The 25,510-nt window shown below is 57.4% G+C and overlaps 1 protein-coding gene across 1 annotated transcript; it reads left to right on the forward strand.

The window, feature by feature from the left end:
• Window positions 1–32: 32 nt before the first annotated feature.
• Window positions 33–23,650, forward strand: PPP5C (protein phosphatase 5 catalytic subunit). Its single transcript, XM_007168170.3, has 13 exons — window positions 33–241; window positions 6,441–6,682; window positions 13,719–13,866; window positions 14,557–14,678; window positions 17,508–17,573; window positions 17,893–17,991; window positions 18,908–19,013; window positions 20,411–20,553; window positions 20,652–20,739; window positions 21,608–21,648; window positions 21,746–21,924; window positions 22,861–22,942; window positions 23,125–23,650. Exons 1-13 carry the CDS (start codon window positions 121–123, stop codon window positions 23,185–23,187), a joined length of 1,500 nt encoding a protein of 499 aa, XP_007168232.1. The 5' UTR covers window positions 33–120; the 3' UTR covers window positions 23,188–23,650.
• The last annotated feature ends 1,860 nt before the right edge of the window (window positions 23,651–25,510 follow it).

The raw sequence follows: 25,510 nt of genomic DNA on the forward strand, positions 1-25,510 counted from the left end.
TCAGGGCCCGCGCTTTACGACACTTGTGCAGCAGCGGCAGCGGCAACTCGGCACTCCTTCGCGACGATTCGGCCGGGTGCCGCTGGCCGCGGTTGCCAGGGTGGGGGGTCGCTTTGCGGCATGGCGATGGCGGAGGGCGAGCGGACTGAGTGTGCTGAGCCCCCCCGGGATGAGCCCCCGGCTGATGGCGCTCTGAAGCGGGCAGAGGAGCTCAAGACACAGGCCAACGACTACTTCAAAGGTGCGCCCGCCCTGGAGGGAGCGAAGGAGGGTGGAGAGCGGCCCAGGTCATGGGGTGCCGGGCCCGCGCGGAACCATGGCAACGAGGAGCGGCAGCCTGGGCGCGGGGCAGGCACTACCAAGTGACTGGGCGTGGGGAGGCCGAGGATGGCGCTACCAAGGGGCGACAGAGGGGCCTTCTGAGAGAAGGGATGACACCTAGAAGTGGCTTACGGAGCGGGTGCTAAGTGGGGAGACTGAGGAAGGCGCTTCCAAGTGTGAAACGGGAGGGGGACGGGAATGAGGGCACTAACAAATGTGAGACCCCAGAGGTGCCAGCTTATGGTGAGACCTGAAGAGGGCGCTACCAAGTAGTGACATGGGGCGGAGCAGTGATGGCGCTACCAAGTGGAGAGACACCAAGTGCGGGGGAGGGGGGAACGGTCCCAATAGAGCAGGAAATCATGGCAGTGAAGAATAGATCATTAGATGGGAGGACAAGGAAGTAGGAGATTTGGGGTTACACCAGGAGAAGGGAGGTTCTGGGAGTAGAGGTGAGGCAATCCCAAGAATAGTATGACTTAGGATCTTGGGAAAGAAAGATGTGGGGGCACCCATTCATTCATTAATTCATTACGTTTATTGAGCATCTGCTATGTGCTAAGGACCATGCTCGACTTTAGGGATGTAGCAGCAGATGAGACAGATGTAGCCCTGCCCTTATATAGCTTGTAATTTAGTAGAAGAATCAGATATTGAGTAAACACACATAAATAATAAAATATTTAGAAGCTGTGATGAGTCCTTTGGAAAAACCCCAACGGAGTGTGAAGTAGAGAATAAGGATTAGAGGCTAGTACTTTAGAGAGGGCGGTCAAGGAAGATCGTACTGAGGAGAAGGCATTTAAGTTGAGAAGGAGAATTGGGAAGGAGTGTCCCAGGTGGGTGGAGCTGCCTGTGCAAAGGCCCTGAGGTCGGGAATGAAAAGAGACTGGCTGGCTTGGCTGGAACTTTAATGAGTTAGTAGGGAAACAGGTACAAGGTAGGCTTAGGACAGGGGCCAGATCACGTAGGGTGTCACAAGTCACTGCATAGACTAGTGTGGATTTGACTCTGCTATCCAAGAGGAGACGTTGAGTAGGTAGACGGGCCAGTCTGGAACTCTTTGGAGAGGAATTCGGGCATGATCAGCCTATGCGCGGACTGGAACACCCTGGAAATGGGTGAGGTCTCCTCAGAAGAGAAGGGGCCTAGTACGGAACCTCAAGGGATTCTAAGGTTTAGAACAGAAGAGGCTGAGTAGGAGTGGTCAGTGAGGTGGAAGGAAAATCAGGAAAACTGAGAGAAGAGAGTGCTTCTAGAAGGAGGGGCTGTACCTGAGGTCGGATGTTGCCAAAGCGAGCACCGAGCATTGACCGTTGGATTTGCCTCCATAACATGTTGGTGGGAGCCTTGACCAGAGCGGTTTCTAGGGGATGATGGCGATGGTAGCCAGAGGGAAGGGCGCTGAAGAGTGAATGGGAAAGGAGGAAGTGGAGACAGCAAGTGTTGACAAGGGTTTTGAGAATTTTGGTTCTGAGAGGGAGTGGAGAAATGGGGGGGGGAGGGTGCCTTTTTTTAAGAATAGAAGAGACTAAGAGTATGGTCCTATAGAGAGAGAGTTGATCCTGCAGAAGAGAGAGAGGAGAGCTACAGCAGCAGAGCCCTGGAGGAGGGGTGGGGCATGGGAGGAAACCAGAGCATTAGTGGAGAGCTGTCCTCTGGTGGGAGCACGAACAGATTTTAAGAGTGGGAAAGTCAGGTCAGGCCGGAGCAGCGAGAAGGAGGTGGGACTGGTGAGAGGTGAGGCTGGAAGGTAGAGCCCTGGAGGCAGCTCAGGGACGTGATCCCGAGGGTGGTAGGAAGCCAAGGAAGGTTTGAAGAGAGGAGCGACACAGTCTGATTAGCGCGTTTGAAGGTGATCCCTCAGCGGCCTTGCAGAGACTGGACCCGAGGGCAAGGCTGGAGACCAGGAAGGAGACTAGAATGGTGGACAGGTGAGTGGGGAGGGGGGTGCTGCCCACTAGGCTGGAGAGACGGAAATCGACTCAAGAAATGTTTCAGAGGGAGAATGACAGCGGCTGCCTGGAGAGAGGGAGGAGGGAACCCCAGGCAGGAAGAGCTGGATGACAAAGGCCCAGAGGTGAGCCCGGCACCAAGGAAGTGAGTGGGGCTGGAGTGTAAGAGGCCAGAGGAGTTTACTGTGAGGCTGCAGGCAGGAGCCTGAGCTTTCCACTTGAGGACTCGAGGAGCCGTGGATGGTTCTGAGTGGGGAAGGACTGGATTGGGTTTGTGCTTCAGGAAGACCCCTCTGGAGGGGCAGGAGGGGGCGTACGCTGGGAGAGCTGGGAGGAGGCTGGGGCAGGAACCTGGGCAGGAGAGGATGAAGGCCAGACCAGGGCAGAGAGGGGTTCTCGGCTTGGAAGTGAGAGAATAGATTTGAGAGATGTTCTGGAGGCTGACTTGACAGGACAGGGTGACTGCCTGGCTTTGGGGCTTGAGGGATCAGGTGTCCAGGACAGGGTCCAGTCTCCAGCTGGGGGAGGTGTGGAAGGTGGGGCTGTTCCTGAAATGGGGATTGAGAGGGGCAGCAAGTATGGGGGTGATGCTGTGGCGAGGGAAGAATTCTGGGAAACAGCGGGCCATCGGGAAGGGCTCCTTGCCCTCCAGGACCTGGGATCTGAGCTCTTAGGAGGCCTGAGACTGGGCAGGTAGCCAGCGGTCCTGGCATTGAGCTGGAACGGAGGGGAATGCCCCTTCTGGTCCAGGTCCCTTGCTGTTTGGCAGGCAGCTGCAGGCACAGAGCCCCAGTCTCCAGGGCTGGGGGAATAACAATAAAAAGAATAATTACAGCTCGCCTTAATTGAGCCCCCATGGTGGCCAGGTACACCACTTTGTTTAATCCTCCCCCGAGCACTAGGTGGGAGCGGGCCTGTTTGTTTTATAGAGGAAGCTGAGGCTCTGAGAAGTGAAACCGCTTGCCCAAGGTCAGAGTGTGTGAGCAGCACAGCCCGGATATCCCCCTTCCTCACCACGTGCTTGGCGCCCACGTTCAGAGTCCTTACCCACAGCCTCACCTGGAGCCGTCCTGGCGCCAGTGGGAGAAGAGGGGCCCCAGGGGCTCAACGTGGTGGGAGAAGAGGGGCCCCAGGGGCTCAACATGGTGGGAGAAGAGGGGTCCCAGGGGCTCAACATGGTGGGAGAAGAGGGGCCCCAGGGGCTCAACATGGTGGGAGAAGAGGGGCCCCAGGCCCCCCGCCCCCGCCAGCATGGCTGGATCACTTCTGTGAACTCAGGCCCATTCCAGAGGCCCTGGTGGGGCGGAGCCTGATCCCCAATGTCGTTCAGCTCTCTTCCCCTCTTTCTGGGCCTCATTGCCCCCCACCCCCTTCTGTAAAAAGAGAGGGGTTCTATTTGACCCCCCAGGAGGCCTCTGAGTCTAAGAGTTTGTAGGCAGGCTTAAGAGCTCCAGCTGCCTGGATTCAAATCTTGTTTCTTCCTCTTACCTGCTGTGTGACCCCTGGGCAAACCTTAACTTCTCTGTGCCTCAGTTTCCTCCTCTAAAATGGGGCCTCTCTTGAGGATTAAATGCGCTCATATTTGCTGAGCACATAGAGCAGGGCTGGGATCTGGTGCCACTGGGTAGCTGTGTGAAGCACAGGCCCCTCCTGTTTCCTCTGCTCTAGTCTCTTCCTTTCAGTTAGGCATTTATTCACTTCGTTTACAAGCCTCTGCTGACCTCTTTCTCTGCTGTAGCCACATTTCATCCAGGAGTTCCTTTAACCCTCACCAGCAGCCCGTGAGGCCGGGCCGCCGGTGGTTCCCGCAGTTCAGATGAGCAAGCTGAGGCTGAGAGAGGGGAGGCTGTCTGCCCCAGGTCTCGTGGTCGGGCTCCTCAGAGCCAGATGTCAGGCTCCGGGACACCAGGCTCCCCACCCCATGCCGAACGGCCCGGCAAGAGCGCTGGCTAGTCGGCCTCTGGAGCCCAGCCGGGAGGCTGGAAGGAGCCCTCGAAGGTGTTGGTGTTCCAGGGAGGGTCAGTCAGACTCGGGCTGCCTGGTTCTGCCCTTGCGTGTTTCTGGGAAGTCCTGGGCCTGCCCTCCAGCGCTCACCATCCTGGGGGACACACCCATCGCCTAACGGTGACTACCCAGAGGGGGCAGGGCTGGGATAGAGGAGCCCAGGGGCCGAGGCAGCCGGAGAGGTGCCTGACCCAGCCTGGGTGTCAAGGAAGGCTTCCCAAAGGAGGTGACATCCGGGCCATTTGAAAGATTGCCAGACATTAGCCTGCAGAAGGAATCGCTGTTACGTTGTTCCTGGCATCTCCCAGCACCTGGCTTCTTTCTCTAGTGTAGGTGTGTCCTGTCTTTCTCTTTCTTTCATTCCTTCCTTCCTTCATTCAGGAACCATTCATGGAGCCTGGAATCCTCTTCTTCCATTCTTTTCACCTGACTCACTCTTTCTCCTCCTCCAGGTCTCAGCTCCAGCATCCCCTCTGGGTTGCCCCAGCTGTAAACACTCTGGGGGTGGATCTGTGTGTGCTGTGTCACTCCCACCCCCCAGCTGGACTGTGCGCCCCAGGAGGGCAGGGCTGGGGGCTGCTGTGTCCTCAGACAGGGCAAGGGTTCAAAGAAGTAAGACAAACAGGGCCCCTGCCCTTATGGGGCTTAGGTTCAAATTGCGACGATGGATTATAAGCAAACAAAACAAAGGAAAGCCATGGTTTATCAGATGGCTCTGGAGAAAAGAATAGTGGGAGTTAGGGCAGGAATTTTCATTTTAGGCTCAGTGTCTGGAGGACTCTCTGAAACTTTAGACCAGAGTGGGCACGTAAGTTGCCCAAGGACACACAGCTAGTAAGGAGTGGAGCCAGGGATTGGGCCCAGGCTACCTGCCCCTGTGTCTGTGCCTGTCTCTATGCCAGGCTCCCACTGAGAGGCCACCTGGTACGGAGGATGAGAGTGGGAGCATTTGGGTCTTGGCCTGGCTCAGAATTCCTGCCTGCCACTTTGTGTGATGGGGTTTCCCTCTTAGAGCCTCGTGTGGAGAATGGGGCTAAAGCAGCTGTCCTCAGGGTTGCCGTGAGGGTTCAGTGAGGCGACTCAGGTACCAAGAGCCCCACGTGGCCCCTGGCGCATCGCGGCCCCGCAGTTCGGGCACACCTCCTAGCTTTGGTCTCCTGCCTGTTGAATGGCCACACGGGCGGGGCCCAACACAGCTCTGCAGATACAAACTGAGTGTTTGACCTTGAACAAGACCTCTGTGGCTTGCTGTAAAGTGAGCACCAGGCGGTGCTTATGCCGTGGGGATGTGAGGATTCCACGGGCCGAGATGTAACGTGCAAGGCATGGCCGTAGCTCATTTCAAATAAAATTGACCTTTCCCCTTGGCCAGATGTCACCTCCTGTCACTCCACACTTAGAACATTGATGTCCACACCCAGCTCTGGCTGTGGTCTTTGGGATCTGTCCTGCCAGCCTCCTTGCCCTCATCTCCTGCCCTCCCCCAGCTCACTCCACCCCAGCCACACCACCCCCTTGCTGGTCCTGGAAATAATACTCTGTCACCCCTCCCCCCCCCCCCACCAGGGCCTTTGCACCTGCTGTTCCTTCTGTTGGGAAAGCTCTTCCTCTGGTCTGGTTTGTCACTTCCTTTGGGTCTCTGCTGAAATGTCCCCTTCTTGAGACCTAAGTAGGTTCCTTTTCCTTTCCCACTTCCTATTCTCCTACTAGAACCCCTTTTCGGGCTTGTTTACTTGCTTTGGGGGGCTGGACAACCAAGGGGCTCAGGGCAGACTCACATTTGCTGGTTCACAGCTCAGGTCTGGCACTCAGTAACATATCCTCTCCAGGCCATGGGGAACGTTCAGTAAGACCCTCCTGAAGTCCTGGAAGAAGTATTGTCCACCTGGGGCCTTGTGGGGGGTGATGGTTGGGTGGATGGGTGTGTGGAAGTGATTTGGGGTCTTAGGGATTTGGGCCTGAGGAGACAAGGCCTGTGCTAGGGTGGGACAAGTCAGGACAGGGAAGCGGGGTGGGCTGAAGAGACGTTTCTGAGCTCAGCTGTGGACCTCAGTTTCCCCATCTGTAAATTGGGGGACTGGGCGAGTACCCAGCCTAGGGGCCTCTTCTGTCTGGGCGGTGGCAGCCTTGCCTCATGCGTCTCCTCCTCCATCTTCACAGCCAAGGACTACGAGAACGCGATCAAGTTCTACAGCCAGGCCATCGAGCTGAGCCCCAGCAATGCCATCTACTATGGCAACCGCAGCCTGGCCTACCTGCGCACTGAGTGCTATGGCTACGCGCTGGCCGACGCCACGCGGGCCATCGAGATGGACAAGAGGTACATCAAGGGCTACTACCGCCGGGCCGCCAGCAACATGGCACTGGGCAAGTTCCGGGCCGCCCTGCGCGACTACGAGACGGTGAGCCGGGCCTCGGGGGGCGAGCCAGCTTGCAGCTTCTGAGCTGGGCGGGTGCTGAGGGCCGGGCGGGGCGGGCTGGGGGAGGACGGCCTCTGGGTGTGCGGCTGGACTAGATGGGGAAGGTCTGCGGAGGCCATTCACACGTTTACTCACCGCTTGCTCATCCAACAGATGCCAGCCGGGCTTGTAGCCCAGCTCTGCCATCGTTGCCTGGTGACCTGGGACAAGTTGCCTGGCCTCTCTGTGCCTTCTTTCCCACATCTGTGAAATGGGAGGACAGTAAGACCTACCTCTCAGGGTTGCTGTGAAGAATAAACGAGCCTCTGCTTTCCAAGTGTTTAGAACAGCCCCTAGCATGTAGTCATGCTAAGGGCTGTTCTGTAATAATTAAGTATTATGATAATTGTTGCTGTTATTGTTGGTGAACAAGAGGCACACAGCTCTTCTGGTGGAGCTTATAATTCGGAGGAGGGCAAAAAACAAACCCGTCATTGTGAGGGTACACAGAATCGTTGCAGGTGAGGATATGGGCCTGGGAGAAAATAGACTAGGGTGATATGCTGTAGAGGGACAGGAAACGGGGGGTGTGTTTTAACGAGGTGACAAGGGAGGGGACCCAGAGGACGGCAAGAATTCACCAGTTCACTCGCTCATCTGCCACCCCATCACTGTAAGTGCTCTGATGATAGCGCTAGTGGTAAGGACCCCCAGAGTACACGCCTTCGTGCCAGGCATGCTCTACACGCCTCTCGTCAGCTGGCCGAGTGACTTGTGCGGCAGCCCTGCGAGGTGGGAACTGTGATTACTCCCATCGTACAGATGGGGTGACTGAGGCCCAGACGGCTCAAGTCCCCTGCCACCAGCACGCAGCAGGCGAGCGGCAGAGCTGGGGTCTGAACGCAGGCAGCCCAGCCCTCCGGCCTGCGTCTTTCCCACTCGAGAGAGTCGCTCCTCGAGAGTAGGGGTTTTGTTTATTCTGGTCATTGGCTTGGTGCTTGGCATCCAACAGGGGCTTAGTGTTCATTGAATGAATGATCATTCTGCCCCCCTCCCCGCAACGCACCCGGCACTCCCTCCTTTCATGTCATTCGTCACGCACTCTGAGCGGCTTCTGTTGTGTCGGGAGAGGCGACAGGGGAGGCTGAGAGCCACAGGCTGCAGTTGGAGGGAGCCAGGTCAGACGGTTGGGGCTGGCTGCTGGCCCCGAGAGGAGGGCGGCTGTCAGGCCAAGTGCAGGCTCGAGCCAGGCGCTGGGCCAGGGGCACCTGTATCAGGGTGGGGCAGAGGCCTGGAGGAGGAGATAATTCAGAGACTGAGGGGCGGAATGGAGGAGGGGGCTGGGGTGACCCCCCGGGAGGAGGAGGGAGGAAGGAGCAGCGGAACAGAGCCCTTACAAGCGTGGGCTCCCAGGCCGTTCCCCAGCCAAGCCTCTCCCTTGTCCCTTGGCGTCCTCATTTGGAGAATGGTGACAAGAGAAGTGGCCACCTCCTGGGCGGCTGTTGGGCTCTGGTGAAGTGGTGTGCATAAAGATCATAGGGCTGGAGGGCTCAGTAATGAGTAACTCGGAAGACAGGTGGGGTTGGATGGGGGCAGGGCTTTTCTGCAGGTCCCCAAATGGGGGGAGGGGCCTGGAGGAGACGGGAGGGGGCAGGAGATGAGAGGAACCCCAAGCACAGGTCTGCGGCACAGCTCTGGCCCAGACTGGGGCCTCGCCCCGCATATTCCATAAGGCTGAGAGGTCACTTGCAGCCGTCTTGTGGACATACTGCATCTGAGTTTTCTCCCGGGCCTTGCGGATGCCCTGGGGGCTGGGTCACGGCCCATTTCCCTGTGAGGGCTCTGCCAGCAGCCCTGGGGAGCCCCTGCACGAGCCTGAGATCCTTGCCCGCCTGGGCCAGCTGCCTGCCTGCAGGCCGTCCTTTCTGACATGTTTCATCAGACTCTGGGTGCAGGGCAGAGGGGCTGGGCCCTGGGGTGACTCGCCATCCAGAGTCTCTACCTCCAGGGCTATCTTGTGACACGCTGGAGTTTCACGGAGGATGTGCCCAGGCCCCCTCTTAAATCATGGCATCCTTGGAGGCGGAACCAAGATGTGACCTTGGTTAAACAACGAGCCTGAGGCTCTGTCTCACAGCAGCCTGGGCCCTCAGGTGAAGGACCTTTCTTTTCTCAGCCTCAGTTTCCTCACCTGCCTACTCACTGTGGGCCTAGCTCTGCTGTGAGCTCTTGACGTGCTTTTTACAAGAAGGAAAATGCGTTCAATCCACTTTACAAGAAGGAAAAAGAGGTCTAGAGAGAGGAAGTCCCTCCTCCAAGGTCACCCAGCAGCGAAGTGGCAGGGCTGAGACTTGAACCCATAGTCCATGCTTGTAATGGTTAGTGGGCCGTGAAGTCAGTGTAACAGTTGGAGACCAGCACTTTTGTCTTCATCAAATAGAATAGAGAAGAAGACAGCAGTTCATTGTTTGGAGGAAGTACGTATATATTTGTGAAAGAGTATTTTTCATTTATGTGAATACGGATGTGTATTAGATTTGATAAAATATCTATTTCTTACTGTGAGTCATAGTCTCAAGTTCTGAAGGTCACTCGTGCAGGGGCTGGAGGCACCGGCTCCGCGGTCAGGACGCCCGGCTCTGAACTGTGTATCTCTGAGAGCTTTGGATCTTCGGCCTCAGTGTCCTCATCTGTAAACGGAAGAGAACAGCAGAGCCTGCCTCAGTGGCCTTGTGAGGATTCGGCAAGAGTAGTACGTTCAGAGTAGGGCCTGCCCCTGCTCAGTACTGGGTGCGCTTTCTCCTGGGGGTGTCTGGGGAAGAGCCTGCGGCCCCCAGGAAGGGCTGTGTGCAGGCACAGGGTCTTGTTAGGGGGCGGGGGGGTGGGGGCCTCTCTCTTCTGCTCTCCCTCCAGGGCAGGAGCTGATCTCCCCTTTCCATGGGTCCATGTTGACTCCCCCCCACCAACGCCCCTCATCTCCAAGCTCATCCTTTCCGGGGGACTCTGGCTCCAGGATTCCCCGCCCCATTATTGGGTCCTCTTCTCAGAAGATTCCACCTGTGTTCTTTCCCGTCTGTGGCTGGAACTCAGGTGGTGAGTCACACGGGCCCGGGCCGGATCTGGGGGACTCCTTCAGCACTCCTCACCCTCTCCTGGGATTTTTGGGGTTTGGTTTGTAATATGGTTTGCGTTTGGGTTTCTTCTTACAGTATAGCCCAACACAGTCAGTTAGCAATGCGTTTTGCCTCGCTAGCCTGTACGAACGCCCGTCCCGCTAAGGTATGGACGTATGATAGTAACAGGAACGGTCACAGCTGACACCTGACATGGCGCTCTCAGGGGCCGGGCGCGCTGGTGACCTTCGTGCTGTGGTAACTCATGTGATCTTCATGACAACCCTACGCAGTGGGGACTCTTACTATCCCTGATTTACAGGTGAGAAGACCGAGGCCCAGAGAGTAGTCACTGCCCCAAGGTCCCGCAGCCAGGAAGGGACAGCCTGGTCCCAGACTTGTTGACATAATCATCGCCCTTAGCTCAGGCAGCGTACTCCGATGGTCTCACTCTGATTTATTATGGAAGGAATGTTGGTGTGACCTCCTAGATGAATTCACTGGAGGGTCTCGACCCGTGGGGTGAAAACGCTAGTGTCCTGCTTCCCACTGCCTCCCCCAGACCCCTGGCTTCTTTGGTTGCCCGTGTGCCACGGGCAGGCACGGCCTCTCTCTGGGCTGCATCCCATCACCTCTGCATTGGAAATAATCGTAATGGCCCGCCACACGTTGTCATGTGGGTCCCCTGAAGTCAGCTTTTGCTCCCAGACTACAGTCCTTCACCTCAGTTCTAAACCCGAGCCATTGTGAAAAATAGTCTGGTAAGTTTGGGCAACTCATTTGGTGGCAAAATCTGACCTGAACTAATAGGTCGTTGATGGTCTTGTTTGCCCCCATGTAGTGCGACTAGAAGTTTCACTGCAGAAACGGGAGTGTGTGTGGTTACCAGGTGCCACCTGGACTTGCTGGAGGTGTCCTGTAACATACAGCACGCGGGTGCACTGTGTCACCTTTCTAAAATCCAAAGAGTTCCCAATTCCCAAACACGCGCAGCCCCCATGGCTTCACGTGGGGATCACAAGCCTATGTTATCGTTTCATTGATTCGAGTCATTGTTACTGCCTGTGAATACCCCGAGCTGAAAATACCACTTTTTAAAACCAGCTTTTTATTTTGAGAGCGTTGTAGCTTCACATGCAGCCGTAAGAGGTAATACAGAGATCCCACTCTCCCAGTTTTCCCCAGTGACATATCTGGCATCACTATCAGAATCTGGATACTGACACGGATACAACCCAGATCCCACTTGTTAAAGAAAAGTCCAGCATTCAGTTCTGACCCAACAGGCCTTGGGACCCACTAGGCCCCTCCAACCTGGAGCAAACGACCCTCCCCAGGAGCGGGAGCCTGGCAGGGTCACTTCCCTTTCCCAGCCAGGCAGCCAGTTATAGGAGCAGTCGCAGCAGCCCCAGGCCCTGGAACAGGCACTCGCTCGCTGCTGGGCCCTGCGATGGGCCTGATGTTAAATTCTCACAGCCACCTTCCACCTCTCCAACCTCCCTCGCTTTCTAGAAGCTGAGGGAGGCTGGAGAGGTAGGGCTGCCTGCCCTGGAAGGCCTGGATACAGACCCTGGAGGCCTGGCCCCAGAGCCTGCACTCGTGACCACGACGGTGTGTCCCTGGAGGGCGTGCAGGGCACTGTGGGGACGGTGGCAGCGGTGGGGGGGAGCACATCCCAGCGTGCCTAGGGGAGCAGGACCTTAAGCAGGCAGAGAACTGAATCCTGGCTTCTCGGGTCAGTGCCCTCACCTCTCTGGGCCTCAGGTTCCTAATCTGTCAAATGGAGATGTGATAACATCACATAGAGCTGCTCTAAGGATACAGTGAGCAAGGTAATCGCTTACAGCGTCAGGCACATGGTGAGTGTTGGAACACTTAGCTGTGTGCTGTCGCTGCTGCCGCCCCTTTATTCCCGGGGTCGTCGGTGTCTGCCTGCATCCCGCACCCCAGCCTGTGAGCTCTCTGAGAGCAGGGTGGTGGCTCAGAGGGGATGCTTAGTGGGGCATCCATCCGCTCCGAGCATTCGTTCACAGCTAGGACACGGCCTCAGCCCTGCCCTCATGGCCATGGCCGCCTTCCAGTGGGGAGGCAGACCCGTCTCCAGCAGTGCTCAGGGCTGGGGCGGGCGGGGGGAGCCCAGGGCCCTGTGTGAGCCCAGAGGGGGTGCCTGACCCAGCCTGGGGGAGAGGGGAAAGGGGAGCTGAGACCTGGAGGAGGAGGAGGGGCTAGAAAGTCGCTGGAGGTAGAAATGAGGTGTTCTGGGCCGGGGGCAGCCTGTACAAGGCCTGGAGGTGAGAAGGAGCTGGTGCACTTGGGGACTTGGGAGTTTGGTCTGGCTGGTAGTGCTGGGCAGACAGGGAACGTGGAGGGGTGGGCGGGCCTCTGTGGGCCAGGCCCAGTGGTGGTTTGGACTTCGTCCTGGGGTGTGGACTCGTAAGGTCTCTTTGGTGGGGAGGACTCCAGGGAAGGTCTGGTGCTGCCTTTCTCCCAAGCCTGGCACCGCACCCCTAGCCCGGGTGGAGCTGCCTGGCAGGGTGCCTTAGCCTGAGCCTGCCCCGAACCAGCTTCCTGCCCCACCGCCTGGCCTGCACACCCATTCTCAGGGGCGTGAGCCACACCGACCCTCAGGGGTTATTAGCAGATGCCTTTTCCCAGGCTTCTGACTCACTCTGCCAGGCTTTCCACTGGGGGGCATCCCTGCCCTTGAGGGCCAGCCCTGGCACCCCCCTTTCTGCCCCCCAGCACAGGAGCTGTGGGAGTCCGCTCCTGGGGAGGCCAACAGAGTGCGCAGGTCAGGCAGGGTCCACTAATAATTACAGGAACAGTTACAGATAACTAAACTGAGGCTCAGAGGGGTGAATTCACTTGCCCAGGGTCACCCAGCAAGTAAGTAGCAGAGCTGGGATCTGAATGCAGCCCTGCCTGCCTCTCAGCTTGGAGGATCAGAGTTTGTAGGAAGCGGGATAGAAGGTAGGGAGAGCGGAGAGGACAGGCTCCTTTTCCTGAGAACTAAGTGTGTCCCAAAGCCGTGTGCCTGCTGCTTCCTCCATACGATCTCGTTTAATGAATGCAGCAGCCCACGAAAGGGGGCCGTGAAGAGCAGCCTGCGCTAATGTGGACTTGACTCCCGCCTGGCACCGCTGCACACACTTCACAAGTGTTCACTTGTTTAGTCCTCCCAGCCCCCTAGGGTAGATGCACTGTCACCTCTACCTTACACAGGAGGAAACTGAGGGAACTCACTTGTCCTGGGTCTCCCCAGCGCCCAAGGTTGAACAAGGGCCACGTCACCACTAGGTGCCCGCTGCTGCCCGCAGAGCCCAGGCTGCATGCCAGGCCCTGTGTATCACCCCCAACAGCCTGGGCAGGTGGAGCCTGTCATCTCCCCCATCTTGCAGATGAGAAAACTTAGGCTCAGCGAGGCCGGGTTATCCAGCAAGTCATTGCCTCTTCAGATGAGTCTGGGCTGTAAATTAGGACTTTGGATCCGGCCCACCCTTTCCTGTCAATCCCACCCCCCTTGGCATTGACTGTAACGGTATCAGTAAAGTGCACCTCAGCCCGCTCTGATTCCAATGAGGAAGCTGAAGCGGGGCCAGTTTTATTTTGATGATGGTCAGAGCTAAGATTTATTAAGAGCATCTGCGTGGGTTAGCACGTTTACCCACCCGGCAGCCCTGTGTGGGCAGCTCTGTCAGGCCCAGTTTGGCGATGCAGAGGCCGAGGCCTAGAGGTGAGGCGAGCCCAGGCTTGCACCCCTAGTGCACCCGGCGCGGCTGCTCTGCTCAGCAGTCGTGAAGCCCCGGGCCAGGCAGGCCGAGGGCAGCCGCGGCGTCCCCGTCTCCCTATGGCTCCTCTGCCCCGACCCCGGTCTGGCTGTTGATGCCTCTTTCCTTCCCTCCCCTCTCACCCACCCACGCACCCAGGTGGTGAAGGTGAAGCCCCACGACAAGGATGCCAAGATGAAATACCAGGAGTGCAACAAGATCGTGAAGCAGAAGGCCTTCGAGCGGGCCATCGCAGGCGATGAGCACAGGCGCTCCGTCGTGGACTCGCTCGACATCGAGAGCATGAGTGAGTCAGGCCGGGGTGCCCCGCTGTGCCCGGCCCAGAGCGTTCCTCGTCTTTGCCTGAGCCCTCCATTCCCAGTGCATGCTGGGGCGCCGGGGGTATGGGGCTCTGGTGCCTCTGGTGCCTGTCTGCACACGCTGCCTGTTGCTCCTTCGCCTGCGCTTCTGGGGACTCCACAGTCCAGAGCTGGGGCTGGAGGTCCCGGGTTCGGGCGAGCTTCCCTGCTGTACCACCCACCCTGCCCTCCGCAGTTGCACTCACCCGTCACAGGCCTCCTGTGTCTGGTTTGTCCGTAGGTCCTCTGGGCGCTCAGCTGAGTCTGTCATTCATTCCACAGATGGGTATTGGGCACCTAGTAGGTGCCACTGTTCTAGGCACTGGGGATACAGCTGAGAACAAAACAGTCCCTGCCCTCCTGGAGCTGGTGTCCTAGTGGGGAGAGAGGATTGACTAGTCAGTTAACAGTGTTAAGTGCTGTCAAGTCAAGTCGGGGAGAGGGCCTTTGAGCTGACCTGAACGGAAGGAGCGGGCCATGAGAGGACCCGGCCGGGGAGTGGCATCTTCTCTCACTCCATCCCCCTCTCAGCCTGTGTGTCCAGCGCCGTGTCTGCCCCGTGCCTGGGAGCCAGGCCCCACTTCCCACCCTCACAGTGGCCATGGCCTCTGACTCTCATCCCCCCATTCACACACCAGCCATCGAGGATGAGTACAGCGGACCCAAGCTTGAGGACGGCAAAGTGACAATCACTTTCATGAAAGAGCTCATGCAGTGGTACAAGGACCAGAAGAAACTGCACCGGAAATGCGCCTACCAGGTAACGCCCCTGTCGAGGGCTGAACGCGCTTGTGACCCCAGGATAGCATCACAGCCGGGCCTGAACCCCATCACAGGGCGCGAGAGGAGAAGGGTGGTACCGGCAGCGAACACTTGCTGAGCCCGTGGTGTGCTGGGCACCCTGCAAATGAATTCTTTATTTCTAGCATTTCCATTGGGTTATTTTTTTCAATAGCTTTCATCTCTCTTCCCCATATGTTCATGCATGTCATTTACCTTTTCTGCTAGATCCTTTAACACATTTTTTTCATAGTTATTTTAAAGTCTCTGTCTGGATATTCCACCATCTCTGGGTCTGCTTCTGTTGTGTGCTCTCTGCGTCTTATAATTTTTTATCGTATGCCAGACATTTTGTGTAAAAGAGTAGTAGCGACCGAGACAAAACTTTCCTTCAGGTAACGGCAGGACCTGATTCTGTCGGGCTGCTATTGTGAGGGTCTGTGTCCACCTCATCTGCAGTTTAGGGGCAGGTCTTATTGGACTTAGTTCACCGCTGGTTTCAGATGTTTTCGGAGTGGAATCAGGACTCTCCCATCAGCAGGGCTTGGGATCTTAGTCCTGGCAAAATCCCAGGGATGTCTTTATGCTGTAAAGTCTCCAGCTTTTGGAACTGGAGGAAAGCGCTCTGATTTTCAGCCCCGCTGCCAAGATGGGGTGGCTGGGGAGTTCTCCGCCCTTAGTCTCACCCCCACTTTTGTGCCTCAGATGGCCTCTCTCTACCACGCCACCTTGCGCCTCGCCTTCTGGGTGGCCGTGGGAGAGAATCCGAGGGCGAGGGCGGAGGCCTTCTGCGGCGGGGCCCCTCGGGGCTCTGTAATGCCAGCCCACGCAGGCACGAGGGTTCTGCCGGCTTCCCCTCTTCTCAGCCTTGAAGGGTCTTGCCCTCCTGGCGCGCTGCCAGGAGGAATGCACTCACGGTCCCTTTCTCCCAGGGAAGGGTTGATTAATTTAGGTTTCTTTGTGTCCTTGCTCTCAGATGTTTCAGGGGTTTTTTTGTTTGTTTTTGTGTTTTTTTTTTGGCTTGTTCTCGTCATTAGGGCAAGAATGACAGTCTTTTACAAACTCTTTACATTCTGACCTGAAGTGGACATCTCCTACTTTTTTTTTTTTTTTTTTCCCAGGCCCTGCTGTGCAGCTTGTGGGATTCTTAATTCCCCGACCAGGGATTGAACCCAGGCCCTGGCAGTGAAAGTGCCAAGTCCTAACCACTGGACCACCAAGGAATTCCCTCCTCTTTTCTTTAACACTCTGTTTTCCCAGCTTTGTATTTAGAACATTGTCAAGCCTACAGAAAAGTCAAAAGAACAGTGCGGTTAACATCATACCCCTTTCACCTAGGTTCACCGTTAACATTTTGACACATTCACGTCATCTTTCTATGTATATGGGTGTGTATATACACATACACTTTTTTCTTTTTCCTGAACCATTTGAGAATGAGTTGCATCATAATCTGTATCCCCTAAAAACAGGACGTTCTCCTACGTGACTATGATTTAGTCATCCCACCTTAGTAATTTAGTACCAATACAATAATACTGACTAATGCAAACAGTCCACAGGCTGTCCATAAGATCTGCAGACATTGTCAGGTGTACATGACATTGTCAAGGTCATCTTCAATCTGAAAGAACTAATACTCTGTGTTTCTAGACAAATATTTTAATTTTCCCCAGTTTTTCCCCCCAGACATTCTTTTTAGCTGTTTTAAAAAAAAAAAAAAAAAAAAAAAAAACCCAAAATCTGGGGAATTCCCTGGTAGTCCAGTGGTTAGGACTCTGTGCTTTCACTGCCGAGGACCTGTGTTCAATCCCTGGTTGGGGAGCTAAGAATCCCACAAGCTGTGCGGCGTGGCCAAAAATAATAATAATAAAAAAATGAAATCCAGAATCCATTGAAGGATCAATTACTGCATATGACCTGCCTTTTTAACCTTTTTTTCATCTAGAGCAGTCTCAAGCCTTTTTGGGAGATTTTCGTGACATTGACATTTAGACATTTCCAAGCCAGTTGTTTTATAAAATTTTCCACATCTGGCTTCATCCTGTGTGTTTCTTCATGATGCTGATTGATTTTGGTTTTTTTTTAACATCTTTATTGGAGTATAATTGCTTTACAGTGGTGTGTTAGTGTCTGCTTTATAACAAAATGAATCAGCTATACATATATCCCTATATCTCCTCCCTCTTGCGTCTCCCTCCCACCCTCCCTATCCCACCCCTCTAAGGTGGTCACAAAGCACGGAGCTGATCTCCCTGTGCTATGCAGCTGCTTCCTACTATCTATCTATTTTACATTTGGTAGTATATATAAGTCCATGCCACTCTCTCACTTCATCCCAGCTTACCCTTCCCCCTCCCTGTGTCCTCAGGTCCATTCTCTATGTCTGCATCTTTATTCCTGTCCTGCCCGTAGGTTCTTCAGAACCAATTTTTTTTTTTTTAGATTTCATATATATGTGTTAACATACAGTATTTTTTTTTCTCTTTCTGACTTACTTGACTCTGTATGACAGTCTCTAGGTCCATCCATGCTGACTGTTTTAAGAGAAACCAAGAATCTAGGTTTTCCCATGAAATAATCCTGATGTTTAAATGCCGCATAGGACACTCGGGTCACAGCTTGGGGGCCGCCTCTCTTCCTGGCCAGCAGCCGCGCGGCCAGACCTCGCCTGCCCCTTCCTCTCCTCTCCCCGCCTCTCCCTCACCCTCAGCCCAGCAGCGTCTCCTGGCCAGTACAGTCTCTCTGGGGCTGGGGTGGGCAGCAGGCCCTCCAGCTGGCCCCACTCACAGCCTGCCCTGCCTTCCAGATTCTGGTACAGGTCAAAGAGGTCCTCTCCAAGCTGAGCACACTCGTGGAGACCACACTCAAAGAGGTGCGCGCTGGGGGCAGTGTGCGGGCGGGCGGGCCGGGGCGGGTGGCTCACTGGCTGGGGAGGGGCCATGGAGCTCAGAAACTCACAGACCCACCGGGCTTGGTCTGCCTTCTCTCTCCCTGATGTCTGCCCTCCTCCCCCACCCTGTCCCTCTCCTCCTGGCTGTCTCTCTCCTCCCCTCTTCATTTCTGTGCCTTCTGCCTGTGTTTTGCATGGTTCTTCTCGGTCTGCTGTGACCTCTCACCCCTCCCCTCCCCCCTGCCCCCTCCCCACATCTCTCTCTGGGCCCCTCCCTCTCCGGTGGCCTCTTTTCTTCCAGACAGAGAAGATTACAGTGTGCGGGGACACCCACGGCCAGTTCTATGACCTCCTCAACATATTTGAGCTCAACGGTTTACCCTCGGACACCAACCCCTACGTATCCTTCCTCGGAAGGGCAGGCCCCTCCCCTGCCCCGCCTCCCGGGTGTGGGGTGCAGGAGGGAGAGGAACCCCTGCTTGGGAAGCAGGCGTGAGCCTGAGAAGGGAGAGGCCTGAGTGCTTGCTCTGGCACTGAGGTGGGGTGGAGCGGCTGGCGGCCTTGCGCTCCGGGCTCTGGGGCCAGGCAGGCCAGGGCCAGTCCCCGCCTGCTGTGTGACCTGGGCAGGTGGCCAGGGTGTCCGAGCCCCAGCTTCTCCCCAGCTTGAAACAGGGCTGGATGTGTGTGGTACAGGAGCATATACGTGGGGCGCCTGGCCCTGCCCACACCTGGCTTCCCTCTTGGCTGTGCCGTTTTCCAGCTATGGCTGTGGCAGGTCACTTCACCTCGCAGTTCCTCGGGTTCCTTGTTTGTAAAATGGGGAGAAGAGATAGTGGTAAAGTGGGCTTCCCTTATCGGGCTACTGAGAGGAATAGTGTGTTAATACCTGTGACGTGCTCAGTGGCCCGCGGTCCATGCTGAATAAGTATTTGCTGATGTTATAATTGCCTGATGAATGGCCACTGGGTGGGGCTACCAGGCCTGTGCAGTGTCGGGTGGGAGGGCCTGTGTCCCATTTGCCCTGTGGCTTTGGGCCTATATTGGGAGGAGAGCTGAAGCCGGCTGACCACTTGGGGTCTCCCCCTCTGCCATCAGTTTCCCTGAGGAGCAGACGAGGTTGGAGACCTTACTACCACCCCGAGGCTCAGAGAGGCCAAGCTGCTGGGCCAGACCCACACAGTGAGGAGAGACGAAAGCCCAGATGTCCCAAGCCCTGCTGGCATTCTCGACCCCAGGGCAGTGCCGAGAGGAGCCGAGGTGTGGAGGGGCTAAGGAGGGAGCACTCCCCCCGACCCTTGTTTTCCTTAGCAGGGCAGATATTTAATGGCGACTTCGTGGACCGCGGCTCCTTCTCTGTAGAAGTGATCCTCACCCTTTTCGGTTTTAAGCTCCTGTACCCTGATCACTTTCACCTACTTCGAGGTGAGCTGGAAGGCAGCAGGGTCTGGGGTCAGTGTGGGGACCTGGGCAGAGCCCTCACTTTTTCCTCTGTGAGCCTCCCATTTCTTATCTAAGAAGTGGGGATACCAGTTGCAGTTGTGTTTGTTTTGTGTCTTCACTGAGATCATGCTCGGGCCTGCCCTGTAAGGTCGGGCAGGTTGTGCACTGTGCAGCAGCATCACGTTAATGGAGCTCTGTGGGCCCCAGTGAGGACTTGGTCATGGGAAGGCTCTGATCAGAGGAGGGTCAGGAGCTCTCTCTGGTGTTAAGAGGATCCCTTGGGCCTCCGTGTGGGTAACAAGCCAAGGGCTGAGAGTGGGAGCAGGGAGACTGGTGGTGGCTGGACCCGGGTGGGAACAGTGGTTGGATTGGGGCTCACTTTTCAAAGAACCCAGAGTGTTTGCCAGTGGGCTGGATGAGGGTGTGAGAGAAAGAAGGGGTCAAAGGGGGAACTCCAAGGTTTTGACTGGAGCATCTGGAGGCCTGTGGCTGCCACTGACGGACGGGGGGACAGGAAGAGCAGGGTGTGGGCTGGAAGATGGGCAGCTTGGCTCTGGACGTGGCTGTGAGGCTGAGAGGAGATGTCTGGGGGCACCCGGGGGGCTGTAAAGTGTGGGTTCCTCAGTGTACATGTGGTATTGGGCAGGATGAGCTCACCAGGGAGTGAGGGCTGCCGGTGGAGGACCTGCCCGCTGAGAGGTGGGGCGCTGAGCGGGAGATGCAGCCAGGAGAGGACGAGAACCAGGAGGAAGTGAGGGCAGCGGGCTGGGTTGGGGGCTCCTGGGGGCATGAGTGCTGACACCGGGCAGGTTCACAGCCAGGTTCGGGGAGTTCTTGCAGCAGGACCTGGCATGTGGCAGATGCTCAGTGGGGGCCTGGCAGCTTCCTTGTCTCCCCCAAGCCCCAGGAGGGAGGAATGAGGTTGCGGGTGGGAAGATAAGAGCACGGCGTGGGGCTGGCCCACAACAGGCATTCTGCAGGGGGCCTCTTTTTTGTCAATACCTCCCCCTCCTTGGTACTTCCAGCCGGAAATGTACGGCAAGTCCTTCAAGAAGGAGCCCAAGGCTCACCGGGGCAAGGGACACGCTTCTGGTCACTTGGGGTCAGGGCCAGGGCTGAACCCAGGCCTCACCCACTCCGTGATGATCAGTGCAGGCCTGGGCCTTGTGGCCATGTGCCTTCTCGGCCCGTTTGCCCCTCTAGAAAGGGGACTGAAAACTGTGTCTCCACCCCGCCGGGTTTCTGGGAGGGGCCAGTGAGCTGCTGTGTGGGCGCCATTGGCTTGGGGCCACCGGCCTGTCCTCCTCGGCCTTGGCCGGGGTCTGAGCCAGAGGGCGCCCAGCGGTGCTGAGGTTTCTCTTTGTCCTGCTGTCGGCCAGGCAACCATGAGACGGACAACATGAACCAGATCTACGGCTTTGAGGGTGAGGTGAAGGCCAAGTACACAGCCCAGATGTACGAGCTCTTCAGCGAGGTGTTCGAGTGGCTCCCGCTGGCCCAGTGTATCAACGGCAAAGTGCTGGTGAGGCAGGCCCGCCGCCGCCACGTGGTGCAGCGAGCCAGAGGGTTGGGGTGTGGCTGGCCCCTGCCCTCACGCTGCTGTTCCCTCCTGAACCCCAGATCATGCACGGGGGCTTGTTCAGTGAAGACGGCGTCACCCTGGACGACATCAGGAAGATCGAGCGGAGTCGGCAGCCCCCAGATTCAGGTGCCTGGGGACAGCCCTTCCCTCCTGGGGCTCGGGGGCTCCAGCCCTGCCCCGGATGGGCTTTGCGCCCTCGGCAGGAGACAGCAAGGCTGAGCCTCAGTTTCCTGACCTGTAACTTGGGTCAGTGCACCTCCCTTGTGAGGCAGTGCTGGCCGGGGAGCATGAGTGTCCGCAGCACACAGCGGTCATTTATTTATTTATTTGTGAGTTCACCGGCTGCCCCTGGAGTGACGTGATGGGGACAGACAGCAGAGTGTTAACCGCACACAGCTGTGGGGAGAGGGTGTGGGTGGAGTGGGGAGGTAGCGGGCCGTGGGGGGGCCTCCTGGGGGCACCACGCGAACACCGACGGGGCGGGAGGAGGAGGTGCCTTCTCACAGGAGTGCGGCCGGGCAAGCGCGGGGCGCGGAGGGGCTGGTGAGGCCAGAGCCTGTCCGGCCTCAGGTCCGGGTGGAGAGCTTGGTCTTTGTTCCTAGGGCAGTGGGAGCCACAGAGGCTTGAGCAGCAGAGGGACCTGGTCAGAGCTGCAGTGTTTAAAGCTCCCTCCAGGGACTTCCCTGGCCCCAGGGCGCTCCAGTGGTTGGGACTCCACGCTCCTCTGTAGCGGGCTCGGGTTCCATCCCTGGTGGGGGAGCTATGATCCTGCATGCTGTGTGGTGCGGCTAAAAAAACCAACCAAACAAAAAAAACCCTCCCTCCAGCTTTGGGGCCCTAACGGATTGAATGGGGTCTCTTCCCGGGGGGAGGTCAGCGGGGAGGCGGGCAGCGGCTCAGGGTCCTGTCCCACGTGCCCCATGCCCGCTCCGCGGTGGATGGCCCCTCCCCTGCCCTCCGTCAGGCCCCGACGCTCCCCTCTGCTCCCTTCCAGGTCCCATGTGCGACCTGCTCTGGTCGGACCCGCAGCCGCAGGTCAGTCTGCCCGGGGCCGTGGCCGGCAGGTGCGGGCTGTGGGCAGAGCGGGCGGGCTGGAGGGGCAGCGGGCACCCTGAGCTCCCTGTCTCCCCAGAACGGGCGCTCGGTCAGCAAGCGGGGTGTGAGTTGCCAGTTCGGGCCCGACGTCACCAAGGCCTTCCTGGAGGAGAACAACCTGGACTACATCATCCGTAGCCACGAGGTCAAGGCCGAGGGCTATGAGGTGGCGCACGGCGGCCGCTGCGTCACCGTCTTCTCTGCCCCCAACTACTGGTACGTCCCCGCCTGCCCCACCCATCTGGGCCTGTCTTCTCCGCCCACTGGTGGTTTTCTTTTTTTAACTTTTTGTGATAGAAAATTCCAAGGATACATACGAGTAGATAAAATAGTGTGATGAACGCCCACGTACCTGTCACCCAGGTTCAGCAGTTACCAGCTCTCATCACCCCTACCCCTGCCGTGGGCTATTGTAAAGCAAACCCCAGGCATTCTCTCTTCTACCCGTTGTTGCCCTAGTGTATTTCTGAAAGAAGGAACTCTTCTTTTCTGTATGTAACTGTGATACCACTGTCACACCTTCAAAAGAGGTCACTTGAACCCAGCCAGCGTTCCATTTCCCCACGTCTCTCATCAATGTCTCATTTTAGTCAATTTCTTCCAAGCAGGACCCAAACAAGGGCCACGTTTTCAGTCTCCTGATCTTCGAGTTGCCTGTTCTTCTTGCCTTCCCCCTTGCTGGTTTTTGGTTGAAGAAACCAGAGTCTCTTGTGCTCTGGCCGTTCCATCCCCAGGCGGCCAGACACCACGTTCCTCTGTCCCCTGTGTTTCCTGTTGACTAGAGCCAGGGCATGGTCAGCCTGGAGACCAGGTTTTGGCAAGAGTCCTGCCTCTGTGGGGCTGCCCGTGCCCTCTGCCCACCCTGTCAGGAAGGCCCTCTGCCGGCCCTGCTCCCTGGGCCCTCTTCTCCCCGCCCCCGGCTCCCACGTGGCCCTCTCTCCCCCTCATCCCCACTTCTTCTGCCTGGGCCCCCTGGGCCCCTCTTCACCTGGATTCCTCTCTCTTGCCTGGTCAGCCTCTCTGTCCGTCTGTGTCCTTGACTCTGTCCAGGGCTCTTCTCCCTCCCTCTCCCTGCTCCTCCTCCTCCTTGATGCCCCAGGCCCACCCAGCCTCTGATGGACCGCACTGGCCCCTCTGCCCTTGTCCCCGCAGCGACCAGATGGGGAACAAAGCTGCCTACATCCACCTCCGGGGCTCTGACCTGCGGCCCCAGTTCCACCAGTTCACAGCAGTGGTGAGTCACCCCCTTGGGTCCCCTGCTCTCCCTGGCCTGGGCCCCGGGGGGAAGAGGCTCTTATGAGTGCATAACAGCTCTCAGGGGCAGGGCTGGTTTCTGCATCTGGTGCTCAGAAGACCCTCCTCCACGCGCCGGCCCATTTCTGTCCGTGTCTAACCTGTGTGCCTCTGGTTTCTCAGCCTCATCCCGACGTCAAGCCCATGGCCTACGCCAGCACGCTGCTGCAGTTAGGGATGATGTGAGGCCCACGTGGCAGGGCCCCTGCTCCCCGTCCGACCCCAGGCCCGGCCCAGGGCAACGTTGGACCCCCCTTTTACTTTGTAAAGTTTGTATTTATTCCCCTTTAGGTTTGCAGAGGGGGTGGGGGGCTGGCCAGATGGTCTGCTCCCTGGACAAAGAAGAAGGAGGTGGAGAGGCGGAGGGTGGGGCACCGAGCGGGCATTCTGGAGGGAGGCCAGCACTGCTGGGGGGCGGCGCGGGGCCCAGAGGCTTCCCCGCCCCCTTGCTTACGTGGCCCCTCCCCTGCTAAAGCAATAGGTCCCCGCCATAGGAAGACCCCTGGAAGGAGGGTCATCAGGGAGGCCTCACCTGCACCTCACCCGCTCCTGGCAGCCGCAGGGCGGGGCTAGGCTGGGGCTCACCCCCTTCCTGGCTCTTTTATGTCTGTAATTAAATATGTTAAAATAAAGTCATTATTGTAAGTCAGCTTGTCTCCAATGGTGGAGCCTTGGGAGCTGCTGGGATGGGGGTGACCGCCTCATAAAGTCCCATCCCCTCATCTCTCATCTCCCTGGGGCACCCTTGAGCTGGACAGGCCGGTCTTGGGGCCAGCCAGCCCAGCAGCCCCTTTGCCCATCATAGAGCGCTCCTGAGGGAGAGCTGCCGCCTGGGACAGAGAGCGCCCATCAACGGCTCACGTGCAGCGGGGGAGACCAGGGCAGAGCAAAAGCTGGCGGAAGCTGCTCCTTGCCTCTGCCGATCCCCGTCGGCAAGTGTTCCCTGAGGCTGCTCACGGCCCAGCGGGGCAGACCCCTCTTGGGCAGGCCGGCCTCGGTCCTTGCATCACACAGCGAAGCAGACGTCTCCACCCGCCATGGAAGCCTGGAGGTATCTTCTACCACTTCCCCTTTTATTCTCCGTCAGAGGTTACTGTTGCATCCCCTTCAGGCTGCTCTCCCTGGCTTGGGCCACTGGAGAGATGTCTGTTTTTAAGTGTGAGCTCTTTTGGATCCACCTTTTCCAGATGACAGCAGATGGAGGGTGGAGTCCGGTGAGTACCTTGACCCCTCAGGTTCCCCCCCCCTCCGCCCACCCACCTCCGGGGACAGAAATGAGGCAACCTCAGTCCTGATTCTGTTTGGGCATTCAGAGAGGCCCTGCGGGTAGGTCCTCTTCTCCACGGCAAGTCGGCATTGCAGTGGGTGTGAATGAACCGCCTTCCAGGGGTATGCACTGGGCTGTCCTGAGGAAAACAGGCACGAATCCCAATGTGCCAATTGCATTTACTTCCCATGGGAAACAAGTGTTCTGAGGAGTCCTTCAGACCTACAGGGGGAATTCCGGCAGGTGAGACGCCCGGCATCCTGGGTGTTGTGGTTACTCCTGCTGGTAACCCAGGAGTTCAGGAGTCCCCAGGCCCACCCTCATGTTCAGTCATTTGCTAGAAGAACTCACAGAACCCAGAAAAGCTGTTATACGCACGGTTACAGTTTATCACAGCAAGGGAAAAAAAAAATCAGCAAAGAGAAGAGGCACACAGGGCGGAGCCCAGGAGAGACCAGCCGCGGGCTTCCGGTTGTCTCTGCCAGTGAAGTCACACGTATGGCGCTGGTTTCTCCCAGCAGCCATGTGACAACACGCACAGGGAAGGTCACCTGGGCCTTGGTTTTCAGGATCTTTACTGGGCTTGGTCACGTTGGCCACCCATCCCACGTGGCTGACCTTAGTCTCCAGAGAGACTAGCCGATGCCGTGTGGCCCAGGGTCCCCAGCATAAATCTCGGGTACGTATAGGCCACCCGGAGTAAAAAAAAGACCCTTATCTGGGAGGATGTTCCCAGGGCTTAGAGCCCCCCCCTTGGCCAGACCTTTCTTTGGGCGAGGTGAATCCTTTACTGCACAGCAAACCCTAAGACTCACTTTAAACACACACACACACACACACACACACACACACACACGCACACACACACCTCTCTCCCCCACCCCCGTCTTTCTCTGTTTCATGGGTTGACAGGGCGGCCGTGCAGTTCTCACTTGAAGTCTCAGGCATTTGTGGTCAGGTGGCCTCTGGGCCTGGACTCACCTGAAGACTGGCCTGGCTGGACGTCCAGGATGGCTCACTCCCACGCCTGGCGGCCGGGGCGGGCTGCTGGCTGGGAACTGTGGCTGGAGTGCCCACACTGGCCTCCCCTGTGGCCCGGGCTTCTCACAGCGTGGCAGCCGGGACCCACCAGGGAGCGTCCTGGATGCCCAGACAGAAGCCGCAGGACCTCACGACCTGGTCTCGGAAGTCCCGATGCATCCTCTCCCCCACATCGTGTCCATCGACCAAGTCATGTAGACC

This window comes from Balaenoptera acutorostrata, chromosome 19, assembly GCF_949987535.1.
Source record: "Balaenoptera acutorostrata chromosome 19, mBalAcu1.1, whole genome shotgun sequence".
Classification (NCBI taxonomy): Eukaryota; Metazoa; Chordata; class Mammalia; order Artiodactyla; family Balaenopteridae; genus Balaenoptera; species Balaenoptera acutorostrata.